Here is a 15,139-nt window from a genome sequence, read left to right on the forward strand (position 1 = left end):
TCTGAGTAATGCACATGCCCCCCAAGTACTAGACTTGAAATCAGGAAGACCTGGGCTCAGATCTCACCAGGAACACTCATTAGCTGTGTTCCCTTCTCTAAGCCTCACTTTTCAATCTGTATTTTTTTTTAAACTGGAACTGTGATTTCATTGATACATAGATTCCACAGGACTGCTCTTAAAACAAAGATGTTACCTGAGCTGCCTAAGGCACTGTGACTAATTAAGAGCCATTATGTATTGGTCTTCCTGACTTCCAAGTCAGCAACACTGCTACCCTCCTCCACAAAAGAGCAATAATAATTTGTTGTTGTTCAGTCTTCATTACGCCATTACCCTTGGCACAGATACTAGAGTGGTTTGCTGTATCCTTCTCCAGTTCATTTTACAAATGGGGAAACTGAGACAGAAAAGGTTACATGACTTGTCCAGGGTCACAAGCTAGTTTCTGAGGATGGATTCAAATTCAAGTCTTCCTAACTCTAAGCCTGGCACTCTTTCCATCGTGCCACCTAGCTGCCCAGAGTTAATAATACCTGCATTATTTCAGATTTGCTGCAAATATCCAATTAGATGATATATGTAAAATGTTTTGCCAACCATCAGTACTATGTAAAAGTAGACTACCAGTGTTTTTGTTACTCTTTCTGGTTGACCCAGAGACCATTCTGAGGCAGAGAGAAAGAAGCAAAATCAATTCTATGCCAACCCTGAAGAGAATGGCTCCATTTGTTTGTAAGCCCAGACCAGTTCTCTGATACACAGGTATAAGAGAAAGCTGGTTTCCGTGAAGTAGAACCCTATAGCTATCTCAGCCAGCAAGGATATACAGTTTTTCTTTAAATATATTATTACCTGTGCCCAGTGATTTTTAAATACTATCATGCATGTTTCTGGGTCAACTCCCCGCAGGCTGACAGCCTGCTGGATTCTGCTGCCCCTGGCAACCGATGACATCATAAACCTTCCCAAGGTTCGATGTTCCTAAGTCATATTTAATTTTCGCTGAAAACTTGGAGTGTCATCACTGAGACTCAAGTGTCACTTCGGAAGAGACGTCTCTTCACATTTGTCACTTGCAGAAACCTGGAATGACAATAATAAAAATGCATCTCATTATGTTCTGTCTACCAAAGTTTGACCCCACCACCTCACTGAACTGGAAGTTCCAGTTTCTAAGCATAGTGTCTCAAATTGCAAAGAATAAACAAATCAACCATAAGAAAGAGAGACCATCATTCTTAGTCAGTTCTTAAAGTTTCCTCTTAACTCACACATGCCCCTTGTAACCAAATAAAGGAACGATCATGATGTGTCCCTAGATATGAATGTATATCAGCCTAGGACTCCCTTTCATCCCTGCTAAATAACAAGTGAGAAGTTTTGTGGCCCAGTGACTTAGAGGGCTAGCCTTGGAATTAGGAAGACCTGGGGTCAAGTCTCCTCTCTAACACATACTGACAGGGAAGACTCTATTCATGGCCAACACTGATTCTCCCGGTCCTCAGTGTTCCGCCTCTCAACTTACTTTGTATTTACTTTGAACAACAAAACACTTTATATTACTTATCTGTGTATATCTCTCTTCCCTCTACTAAAAGGTAAGCTTCTTGAGGGCAGTGATTGTTTGTTTTGTATCTTTCTATGCCCAGCATCTAGTGCCTAAGATAGAGCATAAAGAAAGGAACTGGAACCTGAAACTCCATTAGTATAATCTCCCAGACAAGGAATTCCCTCTACCCGGTTGACACTTTGTCTGCAACTTATCAAGAGAGCTGCAGAGAGTTTTAAGAAGTCAAGGGACTTGCCCAAGGTCACACAGATAGCATGTGTCAGAGGCAAGACTTCAATCTAGCTTTCTATACAGTATGTGAAACCCCTCTCATTTGGAACACGGTAATTGGCAATTAACTAACAAATGCCTGCATAACTAAATTCACAACAGAACTGCTGTGAAGTGTTTTGTAAAGTGTTATATTAATGTTAAGTATTAAGATTAATACCTAGCTAGGTGGGTCAATGAATACAGTGTCAGGTCTGGAGTCAGGAAGACCTGAGTTCAAATTTGACCTTAGACATTTATTAGCTCTGTGACCCTGAGCAAGTCAATTAACCTTGTTTGCCTCAGTTTCCTCATCTGCAAAATAAGCTGGAGAACGGAATGGCAAACCATTCCAGTCTATTTGCCAAATGGAATCATGAAGAGTTAGACATGACTGAAACAACTCAACAACAACAAATTAGGATTATCATCAATGGCTTTGCAAATTTACAGAACAGCATCCTATAGAACACAGGCTCCAATACTATTTACTATGTTTATCAATGAATTTCAGAGTGGAACTAATGGACTCAGCAGCTGTATACTGAGTCACCGACACTTCAAATTCTAAGTGAACTTAAAAATCAGAGAATAATCGGGGGTGGGGGTGGTTGACTTTTGTTTACCAAAGAAAAGCAAATAGTAGCCAAACTAAAGAATTTTTTTTAAGTGGACTTAATAGATGGAACACAAGGAGATGCTGGCCGGCACATATGGAGAAGAAGAACAGAGAAAGAACAAGTTATTATGACTGGAATGTAGATTATTATGATGTCCTCATGTGCCAGTGACACAAAAGGCCAGTCTGATACTGAGCAACCCAAGCTACAACCCACTCAACAAACAGGTGCTCATCCAGGCTTTGACTGAAGCTGAACCTCCCATCTCCTGAAGCTTTGGAGAGCTCCAATTGTTAAGAGGTTTTTCCTTCCATCAAGCAGAAATTTGCCTCTATCCAAAAAGTGAAGACAAATCTAAAAGCAGGAGAGGCAGGACAGATTTTGCATGAGCTCGGTTGGGCCTTTACAAAGTCTTTAGAACAGTGTGAGTCACATTTTCAAAGAACTATGAACTAGTTGGAGAAGACCCACAAAAAATCAGCTATAGAAAAATAATTACAGGGGGTTGAAAAATAGGACCCATGAGACAGGCTTAAAGAATTCAAGCTCGTCCAAAAAAAACACAATTTTAAACTGTCTGAGCACACAAAGGGTAGTTGGAAGGCAGGCAATGGCTTGATCATTCATCTCCAGAGACAGCAAAACAGAGAAAATGGTCCTTAACTGCCAATTTAGCCTAAACAGAAGGAATAATTTTACTGCAGCAAATGGAACTCCATTTTAGACCAGGTTACCACAGAAGTGGTAGAATATACAAGGCAAAAAAACTGAAGTGTTTTCAGTATTCAGCACTGGAGGGGTGAGGTTTACAGGTCTTTATATTCACAGGTAGTAGACTAAAGATGTGTGGCACACCTACAAGGTGACACAATGGGCTGATGAGTTTGTTATTTTTGCTGAATTGCTTTTTTTCCCTCTTTCTTTTTTTATTCTTGGTTATAAAGGTTGGCTCACTGGGTAGTGGAGGTGGGAGGGGTATTTAGAAATGAAGGTGATGCTCTTGACGGAGAGCTGACAGACTCACGATGTTTAATGAGGTCTATATTTTTTGGAAATGGTCAATACAGGAATTTGTTTTGCTTGACTATGCATATCTATTGCAAGAGTTTTCTCTCCTTTTTTTCCCCAAAGGGGGTGAGAATGGAAAGAAGAGAAAATAGATTTTTGTTCAATGTGGGGGGGGTGCCATGATTATAAAAAAAGAATATAAGTGCTCTTAAAACCAAAAGCTGCCAATAACAATGAAACATTTAAAAATAAAGCACCATTCTGCTCTCTCTGAGAAGGTTAAAAAGGAGAGAATTATGTAGAAACTTCAAAGGCAAAAGGATACTTTCCCATTTTGAGAAAGGACAGTGTACACTTTAAAGAATTAGAGACATAATTAAAGTGAAAGAAATGTAGAAAAGGAGAACTTTCAGAATAATTCACATATTAAGTAGCCTCCAAAGGACCTGTTGCCATAGTATATTTACAGCCACAATGTGTCTCTCTGTTACCACTAAGGTCATCAATGGTTTTAATTTTTATTATAAGATCACAGGATTATAGATTTGTATCTAGAAAGGACCTTAAACATACTCTAGTCCAACACCAGAGAGGCTAAGTGATTTTTGTCTGTTCACACAGGTAAATAAGTGGCAAAACCAGAGTCAGAATGGAAGGAAGAAAAGCAAAGAAACAAGCATTTATTAAATGCCTAATATGTTTTAATCACTGAGTAAATATTAATTAAATGTCTATTTGTGACAGGTATTGTGCTAAGTGCAGGACATATAAAAAGAAGCCAAAGACAGAACCTGCCCTTGAGAAGCTTACAATCTAATGGAGCAGCTTATACCAGGTACTGTTCTAAGTGCTTTACAAATATTATCTCACTTGATCCTCACAACAATCCTAGGAAGGAAGTTCTACGATTACCCCCATTTTACAGCTGAAGAAACCAAGACAGAGGTCAAATGGCTTGCCCAGGGTCACATAGCTAGTAAGGGTCTAAGGGTGGTCTTTATGACTGTAGACAAGTACTCTATCCACTGTGCCATCTAGCTTGCTGCCTGTGATTCTAAATCCACTGACTATTTCCACTCCAACATGATGTCTGTGGTGTTCCCAGATTGGCAGCCACAAAGCATGATCAAGAGAAAACTGGTATCATAGAGATGAGTTTCTACAGCAGCAAGAAACTCAAGATTTACTGAAAGGATTAACCAAAAATACCAATATTTCATTTCTAGTACTTAAGTTTCAGATGAACATTTTGAAGGTGTGTAATTTCTGCAAACACATTTATAAGGAAAAAAATTGTATCATTTCTGACCTGCAGTAGTTTGTTAAAGTTTTATTGTTTATACCAGTGGTGTCAAACTCAGATGGAAATGGGGACTACTAAATTATACCACAGGATCCCCGCAGTGCACATACTGACTTAGAAAACCATACATGTTTACATATTTCTTTTTATTATCACATCAACACATTAAAATCAGATAGGAACTACATTTTAACATAGCTCGGGCTGCACTTGGAAGTGTTTGACATGTTTGACACCTCTGGTTTACACCGTAGTCATCTGCCAATACAGTCCCCACACAAAAACCTCTCCTTTGTAACAAAGAAAAACAGTTTAGCAAAAGCAGCCAAAATATTGACTTCAGCTGACAGTGTATGCATTACTCTGTATCTTTAGTCCCCCACCTATCTAAGAAAATGAAAGGTTGCTTTATCTTTTGTTAAGTGCATTTCACTTTTCATTTCAATAGGTAATTTTATATTTTTTTTTAATTTTGTGTAAAAACAAGTTTTAATTCATTTTTAAAATTCTGAATTTTAAATTCTTTCCTTCCCTTCCACCTCCTTACCTTGAGAAGGCAAGCAGCTTGATGTATTTTATACATATGCAGTCATGCAATACATATTTCCATATTATGTTGTAAAAGAAAACAGAGACAAAAAAAAACCTCCAAGAAAAAGAAAGTTAAAAAAATGCTTCAATATGCATTCAGTCTCCATCAGTTCTTTCTCTGGAGGTGAATAGCATTTTTCATCACAAGTCCTTCAGAATTGTCTCAAATTATTGTACTGCTGAGAATAGCTAAGATATTTACAGCTGATCATTGTATAATATTGCTGTTATTATGTACCATGTTCCCCTGGTTCTGCTCACTTCACTCAGCATCAGTTCATGTAAGTCTTTTCAGGTTTTTCTGAAAACATCTTGTCGTTTCTTATAGCACAATAGTATTCCATCACAATCATATATATCACAACTTGTGCAGCCATTCCCCAAATGATAGGCTTCCCTTCAATTTCCAGTTCTTTGTCAGCACAAAAAGAGCTGCTATAAATATTTTTGTACATAGAAATCCTTTTCCTTTTCCTTTGATCTCTTTGGCAAACAGACCAAGTGGTGGTATTGTTGGGTCAAAAGGTATGCACAGTTTTATAGCCCTTTGGGCATAGTTCCAAATTCCTCTCCAGAATGGCTGGATCAGTTCATAATTCCACCAATAGTACATTAGTGTCCCAATTTTCCCACATCTCCTACAAAATTTATCATTTTCCTTTTCTGTCATATTAGCCAATCTGATACATGTGAGGTGGTAACTCAGGGTTATTTTAATTTGCATTTCTCTAATCAACAGTGATTTAGAGCATTTTTATATGACTATAGTTAGCTTTGATTTTTTCTTTTGAAAATTCCCTGTTCATATCCTTTGACCATTTATCTTTGGAAGAATGGCTTGTATTCTCAGAAATTTGACTCTGTTCTATAACTATATAGTTGAGAAATGAGGCCTTAGTCAGAGAAACTTTCTGTAAATCCATACCCATTCCCCCCGCCCAGGTTTTCTGCTTTCCTTCTAATCTTAACAGCACTGGTTTAGTTTGTCAAAACAAAGTTTTTAATTTAATGTAATCAAAATTATCCATTTTATATTCTGTAATGCTCTCTATCTCGTTTGGTCATAAATTCTTCCTTTATCCATAGATCTGACAGGTAAACTATTCCATGCTCCCCTTATTTGCTTATGGTTTCACCTCTTATGTCTAAAATCACGTAATTCACTACGTTATTTGTTTCTTTTTTATGGATAAGGTCATCCTATTCACATTCACAATTATGATTACTGTGTATTTTCCTCCATCCTACTTTCCCCCCCTGTATATCCTTCTCATTCTCTCTCTTCTGTCACCCTGTCCCTATTCAAAAGTGTTTTGCTTCTGATAACTGCCTCCATCAATTCACCCTCCTCCCAGTGTATCCCTCTCACTCCTTAATTTTTTTTATATAATCCCATCATAGCCAACTCACACCCATGCCCTCTGTCTATGTATATTCCTTCTAACTGCCCTAATAATGATAAACTTCTTAGTAGTTACAAATATTATCTTTCCTAGATATAAACAGTTTAATCTTACTGAATCCTTTATGATATCTCTTTGCTGTTTGCCTTTTTATGCTTCTCTTGAGCCTTGTATCTGAAAATCACATTTCCTATTCAGCTCTGGTCTTTTCAACAGGAATGCTTGAAAGCCCTAAATTTCATTTCATTAAATGTCCATATTTTCCCTTGAAAGATTATACTTAGTTTTGCTGGATAGGCAATTCTTGGTTGTAATCCTAGCCCTCCAGAGTATCATATTCCAAGCCTTCTGATTCTTTAATGTATAAGCTGCTAAATTTTGTCTTATCCTGATTGTGGTGCCATGATATTTGATAATAGGTAATCTTTAAAAGCCTATGAGTCTAAAAAGCATTTATTCCAATTTATTTGGGATAAGTGCTCTAAACATCATATGCCCTAGCAAACTTCAAGGTTTTTAATTTTTTTTAATGAGGATGAAAAAGGCAACGATGTCTGCCATCTGGAATATTTCCATTTGTTTTAAAGGCCAACAGTAAGCTAGAAAACACATTTCTTTCCAGCACCAGAATTCTAAGATTCTTCCTTAAAAGTTCTTCCTGAGGCTTATAATAAAAGAAAACCTCACCTATCCAAATAATATCCATTGTCTACCAGTGAGTAACCAGGTTATGTATCCTCTATCAGACTAGTTAAGAAAATACCTAAAGACCTGACATGATGATGGTTGGCAGAAAACATCCCACATACTTGATCTTGAGGGGAAAAAGTAGAGGCAAAGATGGGGAAGCATCTAAACTGGAACTTAGGCGGGAGAGGGATATCCACAGATTCTACAAATTAAAATGATGGCATAAAAGACAAAAGCATAAAGACAGAGATCAAAGAGCTGGATATTTTCCACTTTCTATTTTATTCCCATCTTATGAAAGCATTAAGGCACTGGCATATCTCCTGGGTAATATAAAACTGAAAGAAAAAGACCAATTCTCCATACTTATGAGAGATTTATGAGAACATATTTCCTTGAACATCAAATTTTCCAATATATTTTCTATATTCTGCTGTTACCAGCCTTTGCCTCTTTTTTCCCCTTTCCTTTTTTTGCAGCTATTCTGGGACTTTCATTTAACTCCCAGGAAGATCACAGCTGTAATTCTCAAGAAAAGTCCAGAAAAATCAAAGCCAAGCCAAAAAAAAAAAAAGGGAGGAGATTGCACTGGCAGGTTCACAGATTGCTGCTGGAAGGGAACTAAGAGGTCATCTAATCCAACCCCCTCATTTTCTAGACATGGAAACTGTGGCCCAAAGGGGAAAAGATTTGCCCAAAGTCATACAGGTCCTAAGCCACGTGAATTGTAGCCCATGCCAGCTCTAGGTTATCCTTATCACAGCTCTTTTTTTCAAAGGTAATGAACTGGATCTCCAAAGTCTGGCAGCTCCATCTCCTCCTTCTCAGGGTTTGAGGGAGTTCCTTGAGAAGCCAGGGGTGATTCTCTATGGCCACCAGTTCAAGCATCCATAGGTGGGCTCCCCTTCTATACCCCACCACAAAGACTGTCAGTGGAGAATCAATTTAGTTCTTAGAAGGGGTATTTACCAAGATGACACTAAAAGAACAGGCAATACAAGTACACACTTTCCTACAGGTACAGAGAGTCCGTGAGAAAATGAGGTAAGACTTAGACAGCATAAGCAACAAAGGGGTCGCTCACAGCGCCTGATTGCTGGAAGTCATCTTCTCCCATTTGCAGAAGGCTCGAGTTCTCCTTAGGCAAGGTGGAGTTTCTTTGATGGGCTCTCATTGTTGAATCTTGAGTCAGGTTCTATCCATAGCTCCGAGAGCACATAACGTCATCATCCTATCCCATTCTCAGAATCCTTGGATGCTCCCAATGTCCTGTCTGGTCAAAATTGGGGAGGGAAAAAGATCTGGCCAAGGAAGTTCTCCTTTACTTCCAGGAAGTTCCTCCTTAGGAATGTGATGGAAACTAGTATTTCCTCCAATCTCTTTTAGAACTCCTCCCATTCTAACTTAATGCTTTTATAAAGGACCCACAGGGCAGAATGAAATCCCTAGCCAACAGGAAGAAACTTTTTATCTGGTATCATTAGGGAAGGGGGCAGAAAGAAGCATTTATATACTACCAATTATGTGCTATGCAACTGTGCTCGGCAATTTACAAATATTATTACTGTGCTGATCCTCACAACCCTGAAAGGTAGGTGCTGTTATTATCTCCATTTTACAGTTGAGGAGACCGAAGCAATCAGTAGTTAAGTGACTTATCCAAGGTCACACAGCTAATAACTGTCTAAGGGCAGATTTGAACTTGGATCTTTCTGACTCTAGGGCTAGTGCTCTATCCACTGTGCCACAGAGCTGACTCAGCCTTTTTACTTCACCAGATGGCTTACAAGGACTTTTCACGCTTAGTCTAAGGCTCATTCTGAAACTGACTCATGGGGCATCTTTTCACCTACTCCAAGTAAGGGTGGGTTGAGTAAATTATTCACCTCATCCTTACAGACACACACACACACACACACACACACACACACACACACACACACACAATTAGGGATTGGGCCTGCAATTTCAGGGTGTAGGGTAACCATCTATAGTAAGGAAACTCTATCAATGCAAATCTACAGGATCACAAAGCTAACATGTATCTGAAGTGGGACCTGATCTCAGGTCTTCCTGGCTTTCAGGCTGGCTCACTACCCACTACACCATACTGCCTCTCTAACATACATACATACATACATACATACATACATACATACATACATACACACACAGAAAGAGTATAATTTCACTGAGTACTACTTATGTAAACTACTTCCACCACACCATACTTCAATAAAACTAGAAGGGCAGGTAGGAGACAGATTTGGGTGGTTTTCCTGGACCAGACTCCGATTTCATGGGCATAGGGGACTACCAATAAAGAAAATCCTTCTACCATCAAAGCAGGGCGGCATCAGCTCTCGTTTTACATCTACAGTTCTAGTGACTTGTCTGAAGAGAAAAATAAGACTTGGACCTGGGTCTTCCTGACTCTGGGATGCTCTATCTGCTCCACTGCATTGCCTTTAAGCCCCATTTGTGGAGGGCTTTAAATGCCAGACAGAGGATTTTGTTTTTTATATTAGACACAATGGGAAGCTGGTGTTTTAGACATCAGTGTTAGTTTCTTACCAGAGCACAAGTATTCTTTCCTATCCTCTCCAACCCCCCCAGTCCTGGAACTATGAACCACAACCAAATCAACTCAATCATTATTCGCTGATGGGATGTATTTATCTACTTCTCTATGGCCCCAGTTGGCATCCCTAGTACTGTGCAGAAAAAAGAACTACTCACTGGCTATTATTATTCCCTTATGTGTGCTGTTTCCCCCATTAGAATATAAGCATCTTGAAGGCAGGGATTGACATTGCTCTTGTATTTGTATTGCCAGCACTTAGTACCATGCCTGGCACGTAAGTTTTTTTGTTTTTTTTTTTAGTTTCCAGTTTTCATTTTATTTTATTTTTTAAATTTTTTTTCCATATGCTTTTGAGTTGAAAATTTTTCTCCTTTTTCTCCCCCCCACCCTCCCCAAAATGGTGCTCAATCTGACATAGGCTTTACATTCACATACCCAATTAAACATATTTTCACATTACTGAAGTTGTAAGTAAAAATTAAAACCAATAGGAGGAACCATCAGAAAGATGAAACAAAACTCAACAGCAGGTAAAAATAAGTGAGAGCGATTCGACTTCCATAGTTCTTTCTTTGGATATGGACAGCATTTTCCAACCCGAGGCCTCTGGAGATGTCTTAGATCCTCGTAATGCTGAGAAGGGTTCAGTTTAACATTCTTAGTCATTGCATAACATGGCTGCTATTGTGTACAAAGTCCTCTTGGTTCTGCTCACTTCACTCGGCATCAGACCATATAAGTCTTTCCAGGTTTTTCTGAAGTCAGCCTGTTCATCATTTCTTATAGCACAATAGTATTCCATTACATTCATATACCACAACTTGCTCAGCCATTCCTCAGTTGATGGGTATCCTCTCAATTTCCAATTCTTTGCCACCACAAAAAGAGATGCTATAAAATATTTTAGTACATGTGGGTCCTTTTCCCATTTGTTTGATCTCTTTGGGATATAGCCCTAGAAGTGCTATTGCTGGATCAAAGGGTATGCACATTTTTGTAGCCCTTTGGGCATAGTTCCAAATTGTTCTCCAAAATGGTTGGATCATTTCACAACTCCACCAACAATGAATTAGCGTTCCAATTTTCCCACATCCTCTCCAACATTTATCATTTTCCTGTGTTGTCATGTTGGCCAACCTGATAGGTGTGATGTGTTACCTCAGAGTTGTTTTGATTTGCATTTCTCTAATCAATAACGATTTAGAGCATTTTTTCATATGACTACAGATGGCTTTAATTTCTTCATCTGAGAACTGTCTGTTCATATCCTTTGACCATTTATCAATTGGGGAATGGCTTGTGTTCTTATAAATTTGTTTTAATTCTCTATATATTTTAGAAATGAGGCCTTTATCAGAAAGACTGGTTGTAAAAATTCTTTCCCAATTTTCTACCTTCCTTCTAATCTTAGTTGCATTGGCTTTGTTTGTGCAAAAACTTTTCAATTTAATGTAATCAAAATGATCCATTTTGCTTTTCATAATGTTCTCTATCTCCTGTTTGGTCATGTATTCTTCTGTTCTCCATAGATCTGATAGGTAAACTATTCCTTGTTCTCCCAGTTTACTTATCGTATCAGCCTTTATATCTAAGTCCTGAACCCATTTTGACTTTATTTTGGTATATGATGTGAGATTTGGGTCTATGCCTAGTTTCTGCCATACTCTTGTCCAGTTTTCCCAGCAGTTTTTTTCAAAGAGTGGGTTCTTATCCCAGAAGCTGGGGTCTTTGGGTTTATCAAATAATAGATTACTATAATCACTGACTACTATGTCTTGCATATTTAACCTATTCCACTGATCCACCTCCCTATTTCTTAGCCAGTACCAAGCACCATATGCCTTTGAGTTCAAAATTTTTCTCCCCCTTCCTCCTCCCCACCCTCCCCAAGACAGCACACAATCTGATATAGGCTTTACATTTACATTCCTATTAAACATAATTTCACATTAGTGAAGTTGTAAGTAAAAATTAAAACCAGTAGGAGGAACCATCAGAAAGATGAAACAAAACTCAACAGTAGGTAAAAATAAGTGATAGCAATTTGACTTCCATAGTTCTTTCTTTGGATGTGGACAGCATTTTCCATCCCGAGGCCTCTGGAGATGTCTTAGATCCCTGTAATGCTGTGAAGGGTTCAGTTTAACAATATTAGTCATTGCATAATGTGGCTGTTATTGTGTACAAAGTCCTCTTGGTTGTGCTCACTTCACTGAGCATCAGACCATATAAGTCTTTCCAGGTTTATCTGAAGTCAGCCTGTTCATCATTTCTTTTAGCACAATAGTATTCCATTACATTCATATACCACAACTTGCTCAGCCATTCCCTAGTTGATGGGCATCCTCTCAATTTCCAATTCTTTGCCACCACAAAAAGAGCTGCTATGAATATTTTTGTGCATGTGGGTAACTAAGTCATTTTTTTAAAAAAAATTATGCATATAAGTAAATATACAAACACCTACACAGATCCCAAATGTGATTTGATATAACATGATTATGGTATATTCACAGATGTTTCTACCCATTCTATCTCCTGTTCTTTTTAGTTGAATTGTTCTGAAATTTGAAATCTTAGGACAAAACTCTCTATTATAAGCTCCCACTAATAAGCTTTCTGGGACTGTAGATATGCAGAATTCCCATGAAAGCCAGCTTTATTTTTATGCCTGAGAGTTCCATTCATGCAAACTTGAAGAAGAGGATTTCTCTCTCTAAAAAAAGAAATCATAAACCACTTAAAAATAACTCTTTTCTGAACACTAGTCTGTTAGACTGTTCAAAGGCAGACCCCAAAAAAATTATATAACTGAGAACCTGAGATCTGGGTACAGATTCTATATAATGGTTTTACATGCTCAAAATACTAGCAGAGAAAAGGGAAAATGGTAGACCTATCTAATGGGCATCTGTCTAAAGAGATCATGTAATTATCTTCTTTTTTACCTCTCTTTATTACCATAAATAAAGCAAATTTCTGCCAATAAGAATAAAATTACTAGAGCAAATCCTGCAATGGAGATTTCTATCCCTGTCCTCAGAAGCTTATATTCTACTTGGAAGATAAAACCTTTCCATGAACAAATAAATACAAAGTAATTTCAGGAAGTGGAGAGTACTAACAGCTATGAAGACCAGGAAAGTCTTTGTATAGCATGTGGTACCTGAGCTGAGCCTCAAAGGAAGCTATGAATTATATAAAGCAGCAGTAAGGAGGGAATGTCTTCCAATAATGGATGGCAGTCAGTACAAAGTCATCGAAGTAGAAGATGGGATGGAACATACAGGAAACAACAAATAGGCTTTATAGGGACTAATGTGAAATAAGTTTTTCCACTATGTCATGTTACAATTCAATTCTACTAAGCCTGAAATGCACAAAGGATCCAAATAAGTCCTTTGTACTTGGACACTTTGTTAAAACGAGGGACCAGAAGACATTCAACATGGCCCAAATGGAATTCATTATTTTCCCCAAAAATGGTCCCTCCTTCCTAACTTCCTTGCTATTATCAAGAGAAGTGCTCTTTTCCCTAGTCACCCAGCCCCACAACCTCGGTGTCATCTTTAATTTCTCTCTCTCTCTCTCACCCCAAATGCCCAATCTGTTACCAATCTTGTTTGTATCTTCCTAACATCTCTCATGTACCTCCTTATCTCTCCACTCACACAGTTACAATGCCCAGTGTAGGGTTCAAACTGGGAAAAAAGCCCTAAAATATAGTAATAAGTGAAAAGCCACAAAAACTTAAACTCTGTAAAACGTAGAAGCCCAAACATGGTGACCTGTTTACAAATCATTTACTTAGATACTAAATCATAATCTAAACACTGAGTCAAAACTTAAGATACTACGACCTATGAAAAACAAAACAAGAATACTGTGATCAAGACGTGATCAATACACAAACTTATGTTTGGGCATAACATTGACTTAACTCCCAAGCTCATTATTAGTCAGAAAACCACAAATATCCCACTAATCAGTGGTGATGCACTCCTTAGCTCCTCCTGCCTTTGTCTGTTTTCTATAATTACTACGGGGATTTTGGAGTTCTTCAGTGGGGATCCACCAAACTGTCTGCTGCTGCCCCAGACCAAAGACTGCCCATTTGTAAGTATTCATAATGATTGATTAAACTACTACCTATAATCAATCTAGAGCTCCTTGGCCTCTTCCTTGGGTATCAAAAGAACACTCCATGGTTATGGTTATAGCCAGGGGAATTCTGGACCTTACATCCAGTTCAAATGGTCTCCCTAACTTGTCTCTCCCATTCCAGTCTATCCTCCACTCAGGTGCTAAGGTAATTTAAATAAAATAGAGAGCTGACCATCACACACACACACACACACACACACACACACACACACACACACACACACCCTCTACCCCCCACACAAGGGAACTCCTGTGGCTCCAGTCACTTTCAGGATCAAAGTTTAAAATCCTCTTTTTGGCTATGAGTACTCTACATTCTGACTGCTAATAGCCTGTACTTGCAGTTCCTCAAGAATGATACTCCATCTCCCTTTCTCATCCCTGGAACACTCTTCTCCATCTTATCTCGGGTTCCCTGGCTTCCTTAAAGAATCAGTTTAAATTCCACCTTCTGTAGAAATGTCCTTTCAGGTCCCCACAGCTGCCAAGGGCAACCCCTTTCAGGTCATCTTCCACTTACTTTATATAAAAAACTTATATAGACCTAGTTATTTATGAGATATCTCTCCCACGGAATGTGAGCTCCTTGAAGGGCTGATTGTGTTTCTGCCTTTCTTTGTATCTCTAACAATCAGTATGTTGGCTGGCATCTAATGAGCACTTCATAAAATATTTGTCCACTGACCAAAAATGCATCTGCTCTACAAGATAATTCATTGTAAACAAATCAAAAAGTGTTTCATCTATGGAATATGGAAATATTCTGTTTGTAAGGTCATTATTGTAACGGCATTTAGCTTGTGCTCTTTTTATTATGATATTCTTTCTCACAAGTATCTCAAAGAACTAGAACCAGGCAAATCTAATCTAATTAAAGACAACCCCTGGGTCTTTGTTGAGTGGACTCACTAGTTGCTGTCAGCACTAAGCAAGGGACACCTCACTCAGCCCTGG

At 38.4% G+C, this 15,139-nt stretch overlaps 1 protein-coding gene across 4 annotated transcripts in view; it reads right to left on the bottom strand.

Annotated features, from left to right (window-relative positions):
* FHIP1A (FHF complex subunit HOOK interacting protein 1A) overlaps positions 1–15,139 on the bottom strand; it is a 420,438-nt gene that overhangs the window by 214,808 nt on the left and 190,491 nt on the right. For all 4 annotated transcript variants that reach the window (XR_013483927.1, XM_020994122.2, XM_020994119.2 and 1 more), the window contains one exon: positions 856–1,086. Coding sequence is in view for 3 of the 4 variants with exons in the window: in XM_020994122.2 (XP_020849781.1) it covers positions 856–960 (105 nt within the window). In the remaining variant the exon portion in view is untranslated. The remainder of the gene's footprint in view (positions 1–855; positions 1,087–15,139) is intronic.

Source organism: Phascolarctos cinereus, unplaced genomic scaffold (genome assembly GCF_003287225.1).
Source record: "Phascolarctos cinereus isolate Bilbo 61053 unplaced genomic scaffold, phaCin_HiC Scaffold_9;HRSCAF=440, whole genome shotgun sequence".
Taxonomy (NCBI): Eukaryota; Metazoa; Chordata; class Mammalia; order Diprotodontia; family Phascolarctidae; genus Phascolarctos; species Phascolarctos cinereus.